Source organism: Tenrec ecaudatus, chromosome 5 (genome assembly GCF_050624435.1).
Source record: "Tenrec ecaudatus isolate mTenEca1 chromosome 5, mTenEca1.hap1, whole genome shotgun sequence".
Lineage (NCBI taxonomy): Eukaryota > Metazoa > Chordata > Mammalia > Afrosoricida > Tenrecidae > Tenrec > Tenrec ecaudatus.
This window is the reverse complement of record NC_134534.1, coordinates 58,322,036-58,344,526: the sequence shown is the minus strand read 5'-3', so window position 1 is coordinate 58,344,526 and position 22,491 is coordinate 58,322,036. Positions and strand designations below refer to the sequence as shown.

Here is a 22,491-nt window from a genome sequence, read left to right as displayed (position 1 = left end):
TGGGAGTGATGGTGGGATGATGTCATAGTTGCATGTACTAAATGTGACTGAACGCTACATGTTAAGATGGCCAAGATGGTCAATCACAAGTGTGAGCACCACAGTCATAGCGCCGGCGAGTGGTTCCGTACTTTTGCAAGCTCTCTCCTGAGCTCTTCCTGCTCCTCCTCCGACAAGGCATCCGGGGCACCCATGGTGGCAGCGGCATCTTCCCCTTCCTCCAGGACTGGCTCTGCTCGCAGCACACCTACATGGGGATTTACAAAGAACGACCTCTTAGGCCTGAACGCTAAGCAGCAGTCTCACGTGGGCTCCTCTCCCCCAACCCCCAGAACAGACCCAGCCCCAGCCAGGGGAGGGGTCTGCTGGCCTGTCAAGACTGCCTCTTCTAGAAAAGGAGGCGAGAGAAGGGTGGGCTCACCATGAAAGACAACCAAGTTAGATTCTGCCAAAATAAGGGTTTAGAGGGGGGAAAATAGCATCCTCTCAACTTCTGCTCTTATTTGTCTGCAGAGAAAGGTCAGAAGCCAGGAATGGGATCTGGCCAAAGGCTTGAAAATGCTCACACCAGCAGTGCACTATGACTTAGCTGGACGCCTTTAGCCCCTTGACACGAACGAGAGGGAGTATGTGGAATGCTGGCAGCTTCCTCTGGTTACCAAATTCAACACTTCAAAACCTCCCGGGTGAGGGGAGAACTGTCGCGGAAACTCAAGGCATCCAGAGATTTTCCTCCATGTCTTTCCGTTAGGTATTGGAGGTGGGATACACTGGCAGCTGTTCTTCTTAAGATCCCCTCCAGACACCCTGAAGGAATCCTGGGATCTGTTTAGGATCATAGAAATAACCAGTAATCCCAAAGAGGTTTTCCGCTTTAAGATCTTCCCCCAGCTGCACCCATTTCTCTGGAGGAGAGCCAGTGAGTAAAAACCCACCAGGTAGAACATGGGAATTCTGGAAAGAGACCAGGGAAGCCGCTGCCCTGAGCCATGGTGGCCTCCCTTCCTGCCGACCCCAGCCCAAAGCCAGGGAGAGCCCGGAGTCCAAAGTGGCATCGCCATGGGCACTGACGTTAAGAGGACAAGCAAAAATGTCTGCATGCATTATTTCTAGAATGCAAACTAGCTCACAAGTCCACAAGGGACCCCAAAACCAAGAGTCTCAGTAGCATCTGTGCATCTCATTTTTCTTTCTGCCACAGGCCCTTGCCTAGAGTCCTGTGGCTGGAGCTGGTCTTTCGTTAGTGTTTGAATATTTTGTTCATCCTACATTTCGGGCACTCATGTAGACATTTTTACCTAGCATGTGTCTTGCCCACGGAGCTTCCCTATTGTAGCTGAAACCTGGGACGAGTGCTTACTGGCTTACTATCCCAATGACCCTTGGGCTCCCCCAGCCCCGTGTCACAGGTAAAAGCCTTCAAGAATGTCTCCTGGCAATGGAGGATTTTTTTTTAAGCATGAGGCCCACAGGAGATTTTCCCCTCCTGAGCCCCGGCACTTACATGCAGGAACCAGTGGTATAGTGAGGTTACACATTGAGCTGCTAATTGCCAGGTCAGTGGTTTGAACCTGTCAGCGGCTCCTTGGGAGAAAGATGAGACTGATGACTGCCCTAAAGACTGAGCCCTGAAAACCCCGATGGTCCGTTCGGCTGCGGTCAGAAAAGATTGTCTAGCTGTGGGGTCACCCCTCTTGTTCGTCTCCTCCTCTTCCCACCAGTGAGCGCGGCAGCCACTGCAGTTGTTCCCCACTACCCGCCACACCCATGTCTGGAAAGGCCCTAAGTCAGCCGTGCCACAGGGTGGCACCCACCCCCCACTCCCCACCCTTCCCAACACACACACACACACACACACACACACACACACACACACACACACACACACACACACACACACACACACACCCTAGCCGCCAGACAGCTGATGAGGAGCTCAGCAGTCAGGAGCAAGAACAGCCACGCGCCTCCATAGCGCCAGCACCATGGTTAAACATGAAAGAACTGCACGATCCAGTGAGCTCACGGGGACATGCGTTATGTACGAGGTACACAGACACGCTGCTTACTGTCAACACGCATGCCACGCAGCATTCCAGGAACAAAACATTGCCCACAGGGAATACCAATGAGGCAGCTCAAAGCACTTCAAGCGGGAGTGGTAACTGGGGAGTGAATGAATCCCGGGTGCACAGACACAACTTCACAGTCTAATGAGTAAGCCTGGCAGCTCAAGGAGCGCTGGCTTCTGCCGGTCCCCTCTGCTGCGTGCCCAAAAAATACCTGCAGAACAGACACCTGATCGTGCCACTGCCCGGCGGCTGCCTGTCGTCTTCACTAAGGTTCAGCCCCTGCTTGCGGCACACAGGCCTGGGGCAGAGCGCCCCTGCTCCATGGCTTCGGCAGCTCTGACCCTAAGGGCCGTGAGTGGAACTGGTTACCGGCAGCAGTAAGAGGACCGCGGTGTGCTGCGAAGTTATCCCGGGGCCAGATGACGGGATGCAGCACAAGGCTGACGAAGAGAGGTGCACACGAGCAATAAGCAGACGCAGCCACACAATCCAAACCGGAGCGAGTTACATGTGAACACCATTCGGTTTTTAATATTTTGTACACTACCTCTCTAAGTTCTCCCAACTAGAATGGGACCCCAAATTGAACGTGTTAAATATTCACAAAATGGCAACAAAGACAGTGCTAAGCCAGGCCTCAAATATCAAAGATGACTTCATGCTTTTTGGAATGACCATGATTGTGCCCATCTCTATAAGGCGGGGGGACGATGATGCAATATGCCATTGCTGATAATGTTTTATGCATGCTTGGACAATTCAGAAAGAACATGAGGTCAAGTATTCGGGTAGGCTCTCAAGGAAATTATCGCTGCAAAAGCGAAGTGGGGCTGACCACAGTTGGTCTTCCATACCTCAAAGGTGACCTTGAGACTCTAATTTAGGTGACTCCCTGTCCTGTCTTTTCCACGATCGCCTGTAGGTGGCAGCAAATCATCAACATGAGAAACTGTAAAGCGTGCTTTGTTTCAGTTGAGTAACAGGATGAACATTTGGGGAAATAATGGACATTCAAGAAGCCTAGAGCAGCAGGTATGGAAAATCACCAGCATGACACGACGGTCATATCTTTGGAAAATGATAATACTCCCACCGCCACTGCAGTGAAGTGAAATCATTGGTGTGACTCTCAGCCACATCAAAGGACTCGCTCTACACCCAAACCCAAAGTCGATGCCGCCTGCTATCAGACCCTTAGGAAAAGGCAGGGGACCGTAAATCTTATCATTCTAGCCCACAGGACTTTCTCGTCTGTGAGCTTCTGAAATGATAACTCTGCGGGAGTAGAAAGTCTTTCTCCCACGGAGAGGCTGGTGAGTTAGAACTGCTTCTTTGCAGTTAGCAGTCCAGTACGCACCCTCGACATTTCCACGGACCCTACTGACTACGTGGGGGCAGACACCCAGGATGTGGGAAACTCTAATGGAGGAGAGTGGTCCGCTTTGCCATTCCTCTGGGTCGAAAGTGGGCCGTGTCAGAAATGAGGACAGAGGATGGTACCACCACCCTGAAGAGGGAGGCCCGAGAGCGAAGTTTGGACCGGTGGCAGCCACAGAGGGACCAGCAAGACAAAAGGGGGCTGGCGGTATGGCGGGTCGTATCTAGACTAGCAGTTTCCCAGACTCATCACAAATAAGCCTCTCTATGAAGTCGAAGAACCCAGGAGACTCTGAGAAGAAGCAATTGCATCCCCTTGTTATCAAAGCTAAGGCTTCCCCAGCCCTGGGGCGTCAAATTTCACTTTATTCCTCTTTCTAGATGTTAGACTGTTTCCTCACTGTTTTTCACAAGCACGGTGTCCACTGTAGAGGTTAAGATGGGGCTAAAAAAAAAAAGATGGGGCTGAAGATTGTGGAGCGCTCCTTCTGTAGACAGCGTGGACGCGCTAGAGGTTACTGCACAGATGGCTGCTTTGGACAGGTGTCCGTGGCAAGTGGAGTACGGGCTGGCTCTGCAGCGGGGAAAAGGCCAGGTAAAATGCTTTTATAGGAACACGGGAGTGAGGTAACTGGAATCTAAACCCAAGTAATAATCAGGGACATTGAGAGCAAGTGGCAGATTTTGGAAGAAAGAATGTTCATGTTTGGGTGACTGAACAGAAAATGTGTTAAAGACACCAGGATTTGGCAAAAGCAGGCCTCCGATCCATTTGAGCAGCTGAACCATAAAAATCACCAGTCAGGGCCTTTCCTGTTCCTGCCTCCCTGCTGTAATAGCAACTCCAGACCAAGTGTTCCCGCCCCTCTCTCTATCTACATGACCACGGAGCAGGAGAGAATTGTTACTAAGTGTGTCAGATAAAGAAAATGAAGTCCTCTCATGGCCACTCCGTCCATTCTGACTCAGAGGGACCCCATAGGGCAGGCTAGAAACTGGCCTAGTGGGTTTCTGAGACTGTCGTTTGTTACAGGAATAGAAAGCCTCATCTTTCTCCCATGAAATGGCTGATGGTTTTGAACTGCTGACCTAGCAGTTAACAGCCCAATGTCTAACCGCTATCTCACCAGGACTTCTAAACTGAAGTCCAGAGACCTTAAGCCAGCAGTTCTCAACCTGTGGGTCACAACCTCTTTGGGGGTCAAATGACCCTTTCACCCAATTTCATAACAGTAGCAAAATTACAGCTATGAAGTAGCAATGAAAATAATTTTATGGTTGGGGGGGTCACCCCAAAACATAACAAACTGTATTAAAGGGTCACAACATTAGGAAGGTTGAGAACCACTGCCTTAAGCTAATAACAAATTCACTAATTAGTCCAGAAGTATACATTAAATTATATTTAACTAACTTAAAGTAAGTTAAGGAATTGGGAGGCAAAAAACATTGATAGAGGTATAAATACAGGCAAGTACATATATAAATATATTAATATATAACAATAGGGATTTAGGTCTATGTACATATATTTCAATGTTACCTATAAAGTAGAAGATGGGCATTGGGTCTCCCTTAACACAAGAACACTTTGTTCTAATAACCTGGCATTCTGTGATGCTCACCTTCCTGACATCATCGCTGAAGACAAAAATGGGTGAATAAGGAAATGTGGTGAAGAAAGCTGATGGTGCCTGGCTATTGTAAGATGTAACATCTGGGCTCTTAAAGGCTTGAAGTCAAACAAACGGCCATCTCACAGGGAAGCAACAAAGACCACATGGAAAAAGCACACCTGCCTGTGTGATCACAAGGTATTGACTGGATCAGGCATCAGGCATCAGAAGACCCAGAACAAACAAATTTACCATTCAAATGATGGGGGTCAGAGTGGAGACCCAAAGCCCATCTGAAGACAATTAGACATTCCTGCACAGAAGGGTCACAAGGAAGGAACAAGTCAGCCAGGTTGCAGCAGAGCAGACGGAACACACAACATGCCTCTAGTTCCTTAATGCTTCCCCCTCCCCCACTATCATGACCCGTTTTCTACCTTACAAATCTGGCTAGACTGGAGCATGTACACTGATACAGATAAGAGCTCTCGACACACGGCATCCAGGACAGATAAACCCCTCAGGAACAGTAATGGGAGGAGCATACCAGGAGGGTAGGGGGAACGGGAGAGGAGAAGGGGAGAAACCGGGAACCGACTGCAATGATCGACATATAACACCCCCCAGGAGGACAAATAACAGAAACGTGGGTGAAGGGAGAGAGCAAATGGTGTGAGATATGAAAATAATAATACTTTACAATTTATCAGGGGTTCACAAGGAGGAAGGGAAAAAAGAGGAGCTGATGCCAAGGGCTCAAGTAGAAAGAAAATGTTTGAAAATGATGATGGCAGCATATGTACAAATGTGCTTGACACAACGGATGTATGAATTGTTAAAAAGAGCTTTAATAGTCCCCAAGAAAATGGGTTATTCATTAAAATAATAAAATAAGTTCAGGACTTCATCCTACCTGCCCCCTAACAGATATGGTCATTTAAAAAAGACAAAGTAATAGTGGGAAATTAAAAGTAGAGAGACCAAGGTTGAAATAAAGTTTTATTCGAACCACCCACACTTATCCCAGTGCATCTCCAGAGCTACTGTTTAAAATCCAGATTAGTTAAAAGGCCTAATTAATTGTTTTTCACTAAGGCTGCTCTTAAAGAGAAGAGAGAAAATATAAGTAATTGTTATCAAGGTCCTAATACACCAGCCCAGTTTAGGGATATTTACGTCTTACCCCATAAAGCCCCAAATGAGAGCAGCACTATTGGTTTCATTCAGGAATTGAAGGCCCTCTGCCCTCACTACTCAACACACCCAAAGTCACAGAAAGGGTCCAGAAACAGAGGTTCAAGACCCAGCCTTTCCCCACAGGGACTTTCCCCTTCCCTGCAGGGTTTGAGAACCCGAGGGGAGGGTATGTCAAGGAGGCTAAACCACCAAGACAATACTGCGGTCCATCAATCATAAGATGTTTATTTTTCTTTCTTTTTTTTTTTTGATGTTTATTTTTCTTACCCCAAACACAGAACAATGAGTCAGCTAAGTGGAGTCGGGAATGCTTGTTCCTCTCCTGCAAGCTCACCTCAAAGTCTGCAAACTGGGTGTCAAAGGCACCTCCGTCTGCGGGCAAGCCTCTCTGCTTTCAAAAAGGCTCAGTCACAGATTGTGTGTGAGAAAAACAAATAGAACAGATGTCAATTATTCATCATTAAAAAGAAATTAGGGTATGCTGGGCCCTGAATATGAAGACGTTTAAAGAAAAACTTTAGACAGTCTATTTTTCTTTTGAAAATATGCGAAGGGTTGTTATGGTTGGCATAAAAATGCAAATACACTGCCGTCAACGCAAAGCCAATCATAAGGACCCTATAAGGCAGAGTAGAACTGTCCCTGTGGGCTTCTGAGACGCTAACTGTTTATGGGAGTAGAAAGCTCCGTTTCTTTCCCTCAGAGGTTTGAACTGCTGACCTTGCGATTGCAGCCCCATGTGTAACGACTTCACCATTGGGCTCCCTTCATGGTCAGCATTATCAGTCTAAAAAAATTCTAAAAGAACTGCAATACGCAGAAAACTTTAAGTAACAATAAAGCCTGACTATTTAGCTAACTTGGCAGTACCGATTTTCCTTCATGAAACATAAAATAATACACCCTATAATGTACAGTATTCAATGAAATGCCACACGACTTACTTCAGAGAACTTGTAAATGACTTGGGAAAGATGTCATTCTTTAAGTTTGTGGCTGAAGTGAAAGTGTGTGTGTGTGTGTGTGTGTGTGTGTGTGTGTGTGTGTGTGTGTGTGTGTGAGAGAGAGAGAGAGAGAAAGAGAGAGAGAGACAGAGAGAGACAGAGAGATATAGTTGTAGACTATGAAGTCCTGACTTTAAGATCCTGATATTTTGATCTAAGTACTGACAGTGCCCAGAACAGAGCAAATGTTAATATTTATCTGGACTGGTTTATAGATTATAAAGATTGACCCCAAGCAAGTTCCTCTTTCCTTCTCCATGGGAAGCCACCCATTTGCCACACACTCCCACAAATCTCAACTGTAAAGCAAAGCCTTTTCAAGTATCGTTTAGAACCTACAATTCAGCCAGGGGAGAGGCTGGTGAACACCAATCCCTGCTCCGCCCTGGGGACAGTCCACGTCAGCCAGCACCCGGGCGCCTGTTTGCCTTTTTCTCTCCAGCCTTCAGCTGTTCTTCCTTGACAGCCTTTCCAACAAAGACCAACTGAAGCAGAGGTGGCCTCTCGGGAAGAGCTCTTTCTGCCCACTGGCCCTTCATGGAAAAAGCTTTACCCTTAAGAAATAGTCATTTACAAGCAGATTGTTGCAACTCCCTGGGACAGAACAGACCAGGGCAGCCAGCTCCGGGGGACCTGCCCTGATAGAAGCAGGGACACTGGAGTTGCAAGGCCACGAGTCATGCCCCATCCTGGTCGGAGGGCCCCAGAACCCATCCGGTGGACGTCTCTCATCTGCAATCATGTACATATCCCCTTCGTGGCCCCTTGCCCCACTTGCCACTGTGATCCACCGATCCTCTGACCGTCAGGATTTTGTGAATGTTTTCTGGGTTTTGCCTTCTATCATCAGCCCCAAAGCCATGAACACTTTGGACACCAGTAGGGCCCCATGCTGACGGTCTCCCTCGTCTGCATGCTTTGTCTCTGTCTGGTTTCTGTCATATTGCTAAGAAAGGAGGCTTTATCACATGCATTTGAATGAGGGAGCTCTCCTCCTAAAAAAGTCAGAATTGATTCCACAGTAACTGGGTGGGTTTATTTCTTCTGGCTCATCAGTGTCATTTCCTTGCTTCCCGTAACTTTCCCCTGCTACTCACCCTCTGCTTCCCTCCCCACCCCCTGCCGCCACCACCCCTGGCCACACACACTCCTTTAATCAAGGACAGTTTCCGGTCACTGTCTCATTGAACATCTCTGCAAACCCAGGCAGAAACGCCCCCTCTTCTGATGCTCCCACCCTCTCCCCGGTCTTTCCTTCGTCTGCTGGAGACAATGTTCCATCTCCTCCCTCGCTGTGAGCCGCTTTCACACCCACTGCTCCGGCCCGTGTGGGCTCCAGTGATTTCCCACGGAGATGCTTCTACCAAAGCACCTTGAAGGTCTGCCTCTTCTCATCCGGCCACCCCCTCCCACCAGTGTCTGCACATATCAAACAACACTGCTTGTCCACGTCACTTCCCGGCCTTAAAGCCTCCCATGGATGCCCACCTCCCAGCCAAGCTCGGGGCTTTCACAATCCAGACCGCCTGCTCTCTCTCCCACGACTGCCGCTCACCAGCCGGACAAACGCTCCAACCACAGCTTCTCCAGGAAGACATCTCGCTTTCTTGTGTTGTGCACATGTTATTTCCCAAAGGCCTGTTCATTTTAAAACTCGGTGTGAGGTGTCTTCTCCTAGTGGCTTCCCAGAACCCAGAACCCAAGCTAAGAGATGGCCCCCGGCGCGGGGTATAAGCTTTACGTCATGTGTGCTTCAAGCATGCCCACTAGGCTGTGCCTTAGCACTACATTCCATCCAGTACCATCAGCCCCAACAGGCTGTCTGCACACCTGGCACTAGGCAACGCTGGCTTAATAAATGATCTCTCATAGCCATTAAGTCAATGCTGACTCACGGCATTCCCCTGCGGATTTCTGAGACTGTGACTGTTTACAGTCTTTCTCCCTTGGAGAAGCTGTTGGTTTCAAACTCCCAACCATGCAGATCCCAGCCCAGCGCCTAACCCCTACACCACCAGGGCTTCTAAATGAATTCGAGGCAAGTACAGTTGTAAAGACGGCACAGGTTTCATTCTGTTGTGCATAGGATCGCTATGGGTTGGCACTGACTTGATGGCAAGTAACGACAGGCAAGTCGACAGAGAGCCCAGGTGGCGCTGTGGGGAAGCATTGGGCTGCTAACCACAAGGTTGGTGATTCAAATCCACCAGCCGTTCCCTGCTCCTCGTTCCCTGCTCCTCGGAAGAAAGATAAGGCTGTCTGCACCTGTAAAGATTTACAGCCTCGAAAACCTGATATGAGGTCACTATGAGTCAGAACCAACTCATCTGCAGGAGACGGGAGAAAGGGACACAGCGGGCTGTACCAAGCAGTTCCTGGGCGGAGCGCCTAAGAAAAAGGTCAGACGTTCAGAAAGGCCAGGGGCTCAGCTGCCGCAGACATGGAAAGCCCCGGGCAGCAGTTCCACGCTGACCCTCGTGCGGTCACCAGCACTGAGCGTCAACAGCAAGTGGCTGCACGGATACGTGGATAGGTGTGCGGTGAAGGGAATGCTAAGAACCCAGTCCCCTCCTCGTTTACAGCCTCTGACCTCATGTTCCCTTCTCGCGTCGCTGCTTTGATCTATCCTAGGGCTTCCGTTGAAAACAGACATAAAACGCTACTCTCCTTAAAAGAAAACAAGAGATGTTTTGAATCCCATTTGAGCAGCCAGCTATCTTTAGGCTACGGAGTGTGTACAGAGTGGAATACATCATGGATGGACAGATGGACTGACGGATGTAGAGGTCGGACCCAGAGGCTGGGACAGAGCACACAGTCAGTTAGAAGGGAAGGAGATGTCAGAGAAGGAGTCTACGGTGCCTTTTATGTAGTCTGAATTGTAATACCACCCAACCGACAAAGAGCAAGTCCAGGCCGCGCAATGGTTAAAGCCAGCTTTTGAATCCCCCTGCGGTGGCCTGGGAGAAGAACAGTCAATCTGCTCCTAGAAAGCCCCACGGGTAGCTTTCCTGGTCCTAGAGGACCCTGGGAGGAGCCCTGGTGCACAGAGGGTACCAGTTGGGCTGCTAACTACAAAATAGCCAGTTCAAAACCAGCAGCCACTCCTCAGGAGAAAGATGAGGCTTTCAACAGCCATCAGGAGAGACACGCACAGGGGCAGTCCTAGGCGGTCACAGTCTAACCTGTCTCTAACTCGGAATCGACGTGATGTCAGAGCACTGCAGGTGTGCTGTGAATTAGAGGACACACAGCCACCACACTTCTACCACTCAGAGAGACTGTAGGTGTTGGCCTGCGCCAGAGACGTCTCTGGAAAGGTTTAAAGAAATGTATACACCCTTCTTACAGCCTCTTCCAAGAGGCGACCATACCCTTTACACCGAACACAACATGAAACTTCAGTTTCACAAAAACCCTAAGCCAAACCAGCAGCCATTGAACCGATTCTGACTCATCGGTTATTGAGGCATAAAATGAGAGCACCTCTCTCACCCCTGTACCCAAAGTGAGAGCCCGCATAGCATTCGAATCATCTTTCACAGCACATCCACACAAAAATAATAACGCTCAACAATGGATACAATGTTGGAGAAAATGTTCAAAATCTGACTGTGGTGATGATTGTACAACTTCTCCTGAAGTGAATCAACGATTCAATTATATAATGTGTGATTTATACATTAATAAAACTGTTGAGGGGGAGAGTACACAAGGTAAGAAGATAGTTCCCCTTTTCTACGTCGTGGCCGGTGGGCCCTCCCACTGCGCCCATCCCCGCTCTGCAAGGGAGAAAGGTCCGTCCGTGTGGCTGGGCGGAAAGAGGTGTGGCAGGGCACACCTGGGAGCTCCGCACTGCGGCGTTGGGTCACGTACAGCATTCCAGACCGCCACTCACTCCGACGTGCCAGCAGCACCCCCACCCCACCACCAGGTGTGATGGCCGAAAAAATGTCTCCGGGCAGAGTCTCACGTCCCCTGGGGGACACGATCAGACTCGGCTGAACTCTGCTGAGCACGGTTTTAAAGGACAGGAGCGGTTCATAGCTTCTGCTTAGCAGGGGTTGTGTACTAAAGGGGGAGATTCAAGCAAGGGTCCTGGAGACTGTAGATTTCTTAAGGCCGCGTTTTCCCCGTGGTTGCCCGTGAGGGTGCAGGAAAGCCCTAGGGGAGAAAGCTGAGCCGGTAGAGTTGCAGCAGCAGGAAGAAAAGAAAGCACAACCAGCTGACCCACCCCCAGGTGGCGGTGGTGAGTCCTGGGCGGTGCAATGGATACACCAGTGCGGCTGATCACCAAGAGGTTGGGGGTTTGAGTCCAAGCAGAGGTGCCGCTGAAGAAAAGACTGGTGACCTATTTCCCATCACTCAGTCATTCCACACCCGATGGGGCAGAGTTCTACAGTAACCCGCCTTGGGCCGCAAGGACCACTGGCGGTTTAGAGAGGGAGGACAGGAGGCAAAAAGGACCTTATTTAGGGAGTCCGCTCAGGCAGAGGTGTCCACCTGGGATTCTGCTAGTGGAAGAGTTCCCAGAGGCACGCTCACCCTCGAGACTTCACACAGAGTGGAAGAGGAAGAAAAGACAGCAAAGTAATGTTTACCTTGCTCCCTCAAGTTTTCCTGAATGGACTAACAAGCCAAGGGAGCCTAATCTGCAGTTCATTGCTTCCAAGTCACTCCCCACCCCCAACCCCTATCAGTGTGAAACTAGTCACTGGGGTACCCATAGTGTCCAGGAAAGGCCAGCCACATAGAAATTGGAGGTCCCCAGACAGGATTGGCATGGTGGCTGCCAACGACCGTCCCAAAACGTAAGAACAGTTATGGGCGTGGCTCGGGCTAGGTGTTGTTGAGTACAGGGTCACTATGAGTCAGAGCAGCACTTCACAACAACAGAGAGGAAGTCCCTTCCTTCCTCAGCTGGCCTCTCCATCAGGAGATTTTACATTTCCAATTCTGTTCTGATTTATATTTATACACCATAGAGATGCTTGCTAGTTAAAATCTCTAACAGTCATGGAAAACTTTCAATAATCGGCTCAGCCCTGACAGGGAAGAAATGTGGCGTGGGGGGATCGCACAGAAATCAAAAAGGATAAAATGAAAGTGGACGGGGACCCTATACACTAAGGAATTTTGGTTTGATTTCTCAGACCTTTTGGAGTTCTAGGTATGATAGCATTAAACTAATTGTCAGAGTTATCAAATGATTCTTAGTTCCTGAAATTGCTAGACATAACCAGTACAAGGCAGGACTGCACTTTTCCTATAAATTAGGCAACTGAGTCTATGTAAGTAACACTTGGGGAATTACTCGGATAGATATTGACAAATGGGAAGAGAAAATGCCAGCAAGGCGACCACAGGTGAGCTCCACAGGTGAGCTCCACAGGTGCTGATGGAAAAGAGAAAGGACAGAATGGAATGCCCAGTCCCTAGCAGAGCAGAAATCAACAAACCACTCCCACGTGCTCAAGCTCTTTACCAAAAGAGAAGGTACAGATGACTTGTTCTGTATTATCCATTTAGTGTTGGCAAATGTTGAATATTCTGTGAACTGCTGAAGGACAAACAAACCAATCTTGGGGGTAAACAAAATCCAGAATATTCCTTAAAAGCAAGGATGGTGAGATTTCCTCTGAGTTCCTTCGGGCAGCCCGTCAAGAAAGACTGATCACTAGAAGAAGTCATCAGAGACAGTGGGTAAAATGAAGGCTAGATGAAGGCAAGAGGGACTGACAGTGACCAGAACAACACTAGTGACAAGGCAGGGCCGCTACCACCACAACATAAGATCCATGACCAGAGAAGTGGGGATGTTGTGGATTTTGAAAAACGAGCTCTGGCTGGGTGACTGTGAACTGTATCTCAGCTAACTACACTTGGTGAATGAGGACCTGGCACCACCTCTCTCCGCCTCAATCTTCCCATTTATCAACTGAACAGGAGAGCAGTGTGAATGAGTCCTTTCCAGTTTCCTTCACTCATTCATTGACTTCACAAGTACGAGCTGACCGTAGATATCCCAGCACTGTTTGGGAGAAACAGCAGGGAATGAAACGGATAAAATGAAAACCCTGTCAGAGTTCATCCCCCATGCTCTGAAACTCCATATAAACGGGTGTTCCTCAGATGATGGGCCGCTGTACTGATGGACATTTTAACAAGAAGAAAGGAACGGATACCATAAGGTGCCAGCGTACAGCGAACATAGATAATAAGTAAATTCTTATTTCAACTATACATATTTACATTCATAAGATCTCACTGTCAGGATGCAGGCAGAAAGAAAATGTTGATGGAAACATATGAACAAGCATGCTTAATACATTTGAATGATGGATTGTTATAAGATTTGTAAGAGCCCCCCAATTAATAATTTTAAAAAATTTTTAAAAATTTTAAAAAATGATCTCACTACCATCAGATCAATGCCGACTCATCATGACCCCGTAGGGCAGGGTAGAACTGCTCTGGTTGGTTTCAGAGACTGTGACTCTACAGGAGTAGAAAGCCCTTTCACCCGCGGAGTGGCTGGTGGTTTCGAACTGCTGACCTTGTGAGTTAGCAGCCCAACAAGTAAACACTACTCCACCAGGACTCCTTTCATGTTTAAGAGTGCTCAGCAGAGACATCTAAAGTATTATTGCTGTAAAGAGTTTGAAGTTCCTGCTAAAGACCTCTCTTTGTTCCAATCATTGGACCCAATCCTATCTTTTATTCAGATGGTTTCTCAAGAACACGCTGCCCACAGTTTAGTCATTTGCCCCAAGATGACATTTTGGATAAATATCAAAGAATATGTATTTTTGGATCAATCTTCCCAACCTTTCAGAACAGGTCATCTTTTTAGCAGGACTTCTTACCCAGATTAAAAAGATAAGAGCTGAATGAACTTTTCAATGTATTAGTAATATAGAGTTCATAGGAGCCTCTATGCATCAATACAAAGAGCACAAACACACCCATTACATCTAAACACCTGGCTTGGGGTTCAAACAGTTCCAGGTTTATTATGCCCTGAGGGGTGCCCAGTACTGAGATCAGTAATCACTGTCCCAGATCTCCATTTTTATTGGAATGTTTAGAATCTCGGTGTTCTTACCAGATAATGCCTTAGGGTAGTTTCTATTTATTTAAAGTTCTCATCTCCTACTCTTTTTTTACTAACCATGAAATTGGAGCCCTAATGGATACATGAATTATTAGGGGGGTTTTGGTTATTTTTTTCTCTAGCTGCTAATATGCATGTATGTGTATTATTCATTTTTTATTTTTAATCACATGACTCCAATCCCCCATAGCAGGGAGATGATCCTTCAAAATTTACCCAAGGCTCTCCCAATCCCATCATTACCTGTGGTTTTCACAGAAAACATCTGAAAAAGGCAATGGTGGACCACAAAAAAAGGAAAATTTGCACAGCCATACGAGGATGGCAGAGAGGAACTAAAAGGAACAGCAAGCCGCGGAAGTCTGCCAGTCCGGGCTTCCATGGCCTCTGGTCACCTGGAAACCAGACTGCGTTCCAACGCAGAGAAGCCCATGTGCTTCTAAGGAGGACTGGGAGCCACGGGGTTTTCAGTGGCTGGTTTTGTCCCAACAGATTGCCAGGCCTTTCTTCCTTTCTACTTACACTTCATTCTCAAACTCAAAGTCCCCCAAGTTCCTGGCTCCTTAGAAGCAACGGTGGTGAGTCTTCGTCTTACAAACTTTGGACATGTTGTCAGGAGAGACCAGTCCCTGGAGAAGGGCATCACGCTTGGTAGCGGGGCAGCCAAAAGGCCGCAGTGGCCATCCAGGAGATGGGGGTCGAAACAGTGGCTGCAGCAATGGACTCAAGCATAGGAACAATTAGGAGGGTGGTGGAGAACAGGGGAGTATTGAATTCTGGGGTGCATAGGGTCTCTATGGGCTGGAACTGATTCGATGACACCTAACAACAAGTTTCCCTACTGTTGGCTCATTTCCTGTCCATAAACTCTAGAAACTGGAATGGATGACACCCCTTTACAGGCTGAGTCCACGAGAAGATGCTTGTCCACTTTATTACAAAAGTTCAAGTAGGGCCGTGTGTTATTTGTTGTTGTTGCTGCTGCTGCTGCTGCTGCTGCTGCTAGGTGCCCTGGAGTTGGCCACACCTCACAGAGGCCCTTTGCACAACCGAACTAAGCACGGCCCAGGCCTCCGCCATCCTCGCAGTTGTTCTTGTGGCTGAGCCCCTGGGTACAGCCACAAAGCCCATTCATCTCCTGGAGGGCCTGCCCCACGCACGTCACCATACACGATGTCCTTCTTCAGAGAGGGAGGGCGAGCAAAGGAAAATGGGTTCCTGGGAACGAACCTGACTGCTCCCCTCGCTCCCAACCTCTAAAGACCAGCTCTAGCTTCTAGCAAACATCTAACTGTACCCCAAAGATGGCACCAACTTTAGCCAACCAATAGTTAAAGGAAAGTTGCTTTAACACGTGCCCCGTTGGCAGCAAATATACAAACTAAGACTCCACGACTCAGTCGTACGCGCTGCCCTTCCTGGCTTTTATAATCTTCTCAGTACAGGTGACACTGAACACATGGGGGTACCAGCACGATGAGTCAGAATCGACTTGGGGGCAAGAAGAGAAAAAGGAGACCTATTAATTTTTTTTAATTAGCATTTGCTCAGCAAGACCTCCTTGCTTTCAGGGAACTGGCCTGAAAGATCAAGACTGGGCCTGTGTCTGGCTTTGCATGGGCTTCTTCTTCGCATAGCCTATGATGCCCACTGACCGGAGCCTCTGGCCATCAGAATTACATCATACTGCTGCTAGGAAGGAACAACCATTTCCAAAGGTACAGGTGGCACTCTAAGCTTTTCATTTAAGCAAATCTCTGTATTTGCATATGCAGATCAAAACCCAAGGCACATCCATTAGCAGAACCCTGAATTTAATCCATATTTCAGAGGTTTAAGTCTCATTTTATCAAAGACAAAATCTGGGGAGCCTTCCAGAATCACATCTACAACTGGAACCAAAGGCCTTCAAATTCCTCTTGGGTCATTTAGCAGTTCAGTGATCTCAATGTGATGATCCGTAGAGGCCGAAACTCTTGTAACCAGTAATAACTTTAAACGGCAAAACTCCCATTGAATGCATGTTCTGTGTTTCCCAGAGTGGGTGGGATCACCCAGGTACAATCTATGGGGCACTGGGAGAAGCCAAGGGGGCTGCAAAAAAGCAGACACTTCTACTTTATCCTGAAGGATAGGTGATAGCGAACAAAAGTTTTCATTGTGCTGAGTAATTTTAGGGGCTAGTAGGTCAAACTATTTGGGGACTCTAAGTTCTAAATCTTTCATGACCCATCAACCTCGCGGCCGAGTCTGTAACAGCTGTGTTAATTACATTAGACAAAGCAGCAGCCTCCCACCACACACATATACCACTCAGACGCAGGCACAAGCGTGTGTGTGTGCGCGCACTACACACACACAACACATATTGCCACTCTCACTGATTAAGCATATCCAAGCACTAAAAAAGTGTCCAGCATACAGACACACCTATGAGATTTTCGTGCTACTTAATTTTACAGAATCCGTAGTTACCACGTTTCTGAAGCGTAGGCGACCCAGGCAGAGACGAACTCCCACTAGGAGACAAGTAGAGATAGCTTTTGTTCACTCCTGTATCAAAATCAAATGGAGACTGGTAATCCTCGTCCAAGTCCAAGTCTCTATCATCCATTCCAGACAAAGGCGGAGCGCATGGCTCACCGACCCACCAACTGCTGTTTGCTATTCTTCAGGGACCTGCCGCTTTGGTCAGATTCCTTTGGATCCAAGCAGGACACCCGCAGCCTCTTCGAAGAAATCAACCCCAGGATTTAGAGACCCTGGCTTTCCAGCTCAGGTGAGACACAGCCTTTAGGGAGCTCCAAGCCCTCAGGACAAGCACTCGGAGCAGACCGGTTTAATCAATGACTTATCCCCAGCAATCAAGGAGGGGCTGGATCTGCCACCTGCTATTACTCTGGGCCAACACTGAATAATCTGGGCAAGGGAGAGCAGCTTCCTTCAGTAAACAGGAGTGGCCAGTCCTGCAGTATCGCCCAATGGTCAAACACTTCAGGCAAACACCAGGTGGAATTACAATAAGAAACTAGCATTTATTTATTTTTAAAGCCAGTCAGCTGACCAGTTACCCCCGGGCAGACTTAATCTTCTAGGACAAGGAAGGATTATTATCAGTGTAATCCACAAATGGCATCTGGGTGATACTTTCCCCCCACCCAGGTTTACAATAGAATTCTGAAAGCCAGGCTTCCTGATAATAGCCAGCAGCTTTCTAAGCAAACCTTGGAATGAACATAAAGCTACATGCCCAAGATGACCTTTGCGAAAATGTCGCAAGACCTTCCGGTGGGACGGTCTCGTGTCTCTCTTACCTTTCCTCTTGGAAAGGGATAAAAGGGCAATACTTCTGTTGCCGAGCGTAAGCCTGGGTCCACAGGGTCTGCCCACAAGCCTGTGAGCACACCGCAGGGGGGTAACAGGGTCGCCTTTGTATGGGGTGCCCTTCCGAGGGCCCAGGCTGCAGTTAACCCGTAACACAAAATCCTTAAGTCACTGAATTCACCTCCGTTGGCTGGAGCCCATTAGCAGCGCTTTCTCCGGCCAACGCACCCTTTGTGCAGGTGTTAACACTTGCAGTTCACACAACTGGCGCCACGTGGCTCATCTAAGATGAACTGGAAAACAAGGTTGATTCGCCTTCCCGTGGAGACCCATGTGTGTCAGAAAAGAAATGTTCGTTTCATATTAACATTCTTAAGGGACGCTAACCCAAAATTGTCTTTCTCCTAAAAGATAACAACATCTGGGCAACCACAACCGTTATGTGTGCTCTATTACTATTTAAAAGAATGACTCATTTGATCTTTTGAAACCCGCAGTCTCGCGTTCCTGGAGTAGACCATGGCTAGAGGACTCCTTAGACCCTTCCCCTACTCGGCACTCAGCCGCGAAATAACGGCCACAAAAGCCATTTCTCGGATGCGTTACTCGTTCCCCCTCCTAGAGGCACAGGTCTTAATAGCTAGTCAGCACCAACACCCCTACAATGCAAGCCATGGTTTCCCTCCAATTTCTCCCATCTCCACCCCCCCCCCCCAACGCTCCATGTCCTTAGATCCCACAGAACCCATGGGCGGAGCTAATTTAACCAAAACCTAGGTCCAGGCCCACTCCGAGACACATGGAAAGCGGCTTCGTGAGGGCTTCCTATGAGATAGAAGTTGGTGGATCTCCTGAGACTATGGCCCTTAGGCACCCTTTTGATGTGGAACTGAACTCACTCCAGGGACTCATTTTTCACCCAAACAATCACCAGGTGTTCGAGGGGAACAGTACGCTAATGAGGTAGCGCACCTTAGAACTATCAGCCATTTAAGGTCAAACGGGCAACATGTGCCCAGGGCCAAGTTCAGAAGGGGTGGGAGAGATGAAAGAATGGAAACAGGAAACCCAAGAGGATGAGGGATACGTCCACGATGGGACTTTGAGGGAAATGCCATGACCGAAACACAGCAAGGTGTGTATGAATGGTTGAATGCAAACCAGATGAACTGCTCTGGAAACCTGGAAAAGTTAAATAAGCAAAAAGCTAAAAGGCTCATAGAGCTACTTCTGAAAAACCAGCCACTGACAACACCAAGGAGCACAGTTCTATGAAACACACAGGTGGCCCTGCATTTGAGTTCATAGAGAGCAACCGGTTGGCAGGCATCTACGCTGTACCCCTCGCCTGAAATACTTCCCTGCTTCCTTGCCAAGTTCATTCTTCTTACTTCAGTCGGTCCTACAAAATAGGACCTTGGACCAAACAGGACCTTGAGTATATCCCAGCTCAATTTCGAGGACATCTTAAGAACAAATTTGATCAACTGAACACTCAGGACAAAAGACCTGGTGAGCTGTAGGAGGACATCAAGACTATCTATCGTTCATGAAGAAAGCAAAGGCCGTTAAAGAGACAGGGAAAAAAGAAGAGATACAAGTGGATGTCAAAAGAGACTCTGAACTTGCTCTTCATCACAGAGTAGCCAAGGCACGTGGAAGAAATGATGAGGTAAAGGAGTTGGACAGAAAATGCCAAAGGACTGCTCCAGAAGACAAATTATTATAATGAAATGTGCAGAGACCTAGATTTATACAATCAACAAGGAAGCACACGCTCAGCATATCTGCAACTGGGAGAACGGAAGAAAAAGCAACTGAAGCCACGAGTCGCCCTACTGAAAGGTGCTATGGGTAAAATATTCAGTGATGAAGGAGGCGTCAAAATAAGATGGAAACTCCTTGAGATGATTGAATGACTGAACCATCGAATTATAGGATAGGTAAATTACGTGTCAATAAGACAGTTGGAGGAAAAAAAAGAGGGGGAAAAAGATGGGAAGAATATAACCCTGAGAGTCACTGTACCGAAAAGAACATGCAACTCTTTCAGGAAGTAGCATATGACCAAGAAACAATGGTACTGAAGGAAAAGTGCAAGTTGCACTGAAAGCACTAGCCAAGAACAAGGCAAACAAAGCTCCAAGAATGGAAAGCCTACCGCACTAGTCCACGCCAAGAAATAAGGAAGGCCCACTGACTGGAAGAGATCCATCTTTGTACCCACTCCAAAGAAAGGCAACCCAACAGAATGTGCACATTATAGAACGATATCATTGATATCACATGCAAGTAAGATATTGCTGAAGATCCTCCAACAACAATTGCGGCATAATATTCACAGGGAACTACCAGAAATTCAGCCCAGATTCAGAAGATGTGAAACAAGAAATATCATTGCTGACATCAGATGGATTTTGGCTGAAACCAGAAAATAACATAAAGATATTTACTTGTATTCCACTGACCATGCAAAAGCATCCAACTGTGGATCATAGCAAACTATGGACAGCCTTTACAAGAATGGCAATTCCAGAACCCTTCTCTGTGCTCCTGCGGAACCTGTACATGGATCAGAGGCAGTTGTGTAAGCAGAACAAGGAGGCAGCGCAGGGCCTACAGCAGGAGAGATATGTGCTAGGGTTGCATCCTCTCCCCATTACTTATTCGATCTGTATGCTGAGTACACAAGCCGAGAAGTTGGACTAGATGAACAACTCAGCATCAGGTTTGGAGGAAGGCTTATTTAGCAACCTTGCTGGCTGAAGGTAAGAGGACTTGAAGTATTTGCTGATGAAGATCAGCGATTACAGCTTTCGATGTAGATTCCAACATAATGTAAAGATGGCCAGAATCCTCACAAGTGGACCAATAGGTGACATCATGATAAATGGAGAAAAACAATGGAAGTTGTCAAGGATTTCATCTTATTTGGATCTATAAGCAATGTTCATGGAAGCTGTGGTTAAGAGATGAAACAACACATTGCATTGGGTCAATCTGCTTCCCAAGACCTCTTTTAGTGTTGAAAAGCAAGGACGTTTCTTTGAGGGCTAAGGTGTGCCTGACCTAAGCCATGGCGTTATTTTCAACCACCTCATATGCATGTGAAAGTTGGACACTGAAAAAGGAAGTCCGAAGATTATCAATGCATTCAAGTATGGCGCTGGCAAAGAAACTGAACGTACCATAGAATGCCAAAAGAGTGAACACATCTAGTCTTGGAAGAAGTACAGCCAGAATGCTCCTTAGGAACAAGGATGGTGAGACTTCATCTCACACGCTTTAGACATGTTCTCAGAAGAGTCCTGTCCCTGGAAAAGGACATCACGCTTGAGAGAGGAGGAAGACAGTGATAAAAGAAGACCTCCCACGGGATGGGCTGACACAGTGGCTGCAGCAATGGATTTCAACACAGGAACAATTCAGAGGGTGGTCCCAGACCAGGCAGGGCTTTGTCCGGTAGACCGTATAGGTTGCTATAAGTTGGAACCCCTTCAAGAGTACCAGCAACAACACAACATTCAGATGGAAACCCACTTCTTCTCAGAAGCCCTCCTCGCCTTCTGGCCCCTCCTCCCTGGTTCTGCTCCCAGCCACAGCACAGAATGTGAAGTGTCCTCCAGTCCTCTGGCTCAGCCTTCTCCTCCCACACAGGCTCCCGTCTCTCCCGGAGGACGGGCCGACCAGGAACACTGGCTCCTCATACACACGAAACACATAGTAGTTCAGGGAGACATTCAATGCCCCATTGATAAATTCAAACAATTAGACTTTAAGTTATACCTAGAAGTTTTACTCTTTGCTGCTGAAGTACAATCTTGGTCCTGTTATAGAACATCCTGTTTCCTTGAACCCAAAGGGGTTTCTCAACGCCTCCAGCCAGATCCCGGCAGAGGCGGGGGCATGTGAGAAAATGAGAGTGGGTGGGGGGCAAAGGTGAGAGGGGCATGAGATCCTTCAACACAACGGTCACTTGCAATCGGCTCAAGATTCATGGACAAAGTTTTCAGAACTGAAAAAGAAAGAAAAGTTATTTGGAAACAAGACCCATTAAAGACCTTGGATAACCCATTTTCACACTTACTATGTATACAACGAATCCATTTTAAAACCACTGAAGATCTCTGAAGGAGGCAGAAGCAGGCTACAATGTTACATGGTATGGTGGTTAGGGAGGTTGTCAACTAGACACTCCTGGGTAGGAGGAGAGTCGAATCTGTCAGTCAAGTCCCAGCCTGATGATACCTCCTTGCTGCCCTAAGACTCTGTTATATGAGAGTAGGGCAGAGCCAATTTCTCTCTCTGCCGCTCACTTTCCTGCCTGCTGCAACTGAGCCCTGAGAGCCGTGGCCCTCTGCCATGCTTCCACTAACCTTGAACCCACACAACTCGGCACCACCCCCCCCACCCCGCGACCTTCCTGCTTCACTTTCCTGTGTGACCTGCCTGCAGCTACATGAGCTGAAGAGCGCCCTGACTCGTGGTGGACTCGTAGACTTGAGTTAAACTTGGACGGGGATTTTTCGATGTCTTCTTTTGATAGAGAAGATTACTTGTGGACATAAAGCTCTATCTTATATGAGTGACGTATATTAGTGTCACTGGATTTATCTAGGCAACCTGACCTACCTGACTCTGGAAATGGTGTTCAGGATGCACCACGATAGGTAAAATGAGGCTAAAAGAGCAGGGAATCAGAAAGAGGCTCCCAGTACAGCCCAACAAAGAAGAGAAACCTTTAAATCAGTGGTTCTCAACCTTCCTATGCCATGAACCTTTAATAC

General features: G+C 47.8%; 1 protein-coding gene across 3 annotated transcripts in view; it reads right to left on the bottom strand.

Moving 5' to 3' along the window:
- The window catches only part of TPD52 (tumor protein D52), a 33,262-nt gene extending 16,268 nt beyond the window's left edge, over positions 1–16,994 (bottom strand). For all 3 annotated transcript variants that reach the window (XM_075550634.1, XM_075550636.1, XM_075550635.1), the window contains exons 1-2: positions 16,856–16,994; positions 132–247 (exon numbers count right to left, since the gene is read on the bottom strand). In XM_075550634.1, coding sequence (XP_075406749.1) covers positions 132–247; positions 16,856–16,994 — 255 coding nt within the window. The remainder of the gene's footprint in view (positions 1–131; positions 248–16,855) is intronic.
- Positions 16,995–22,491: the final 5,497 nt, after the last annotated feature.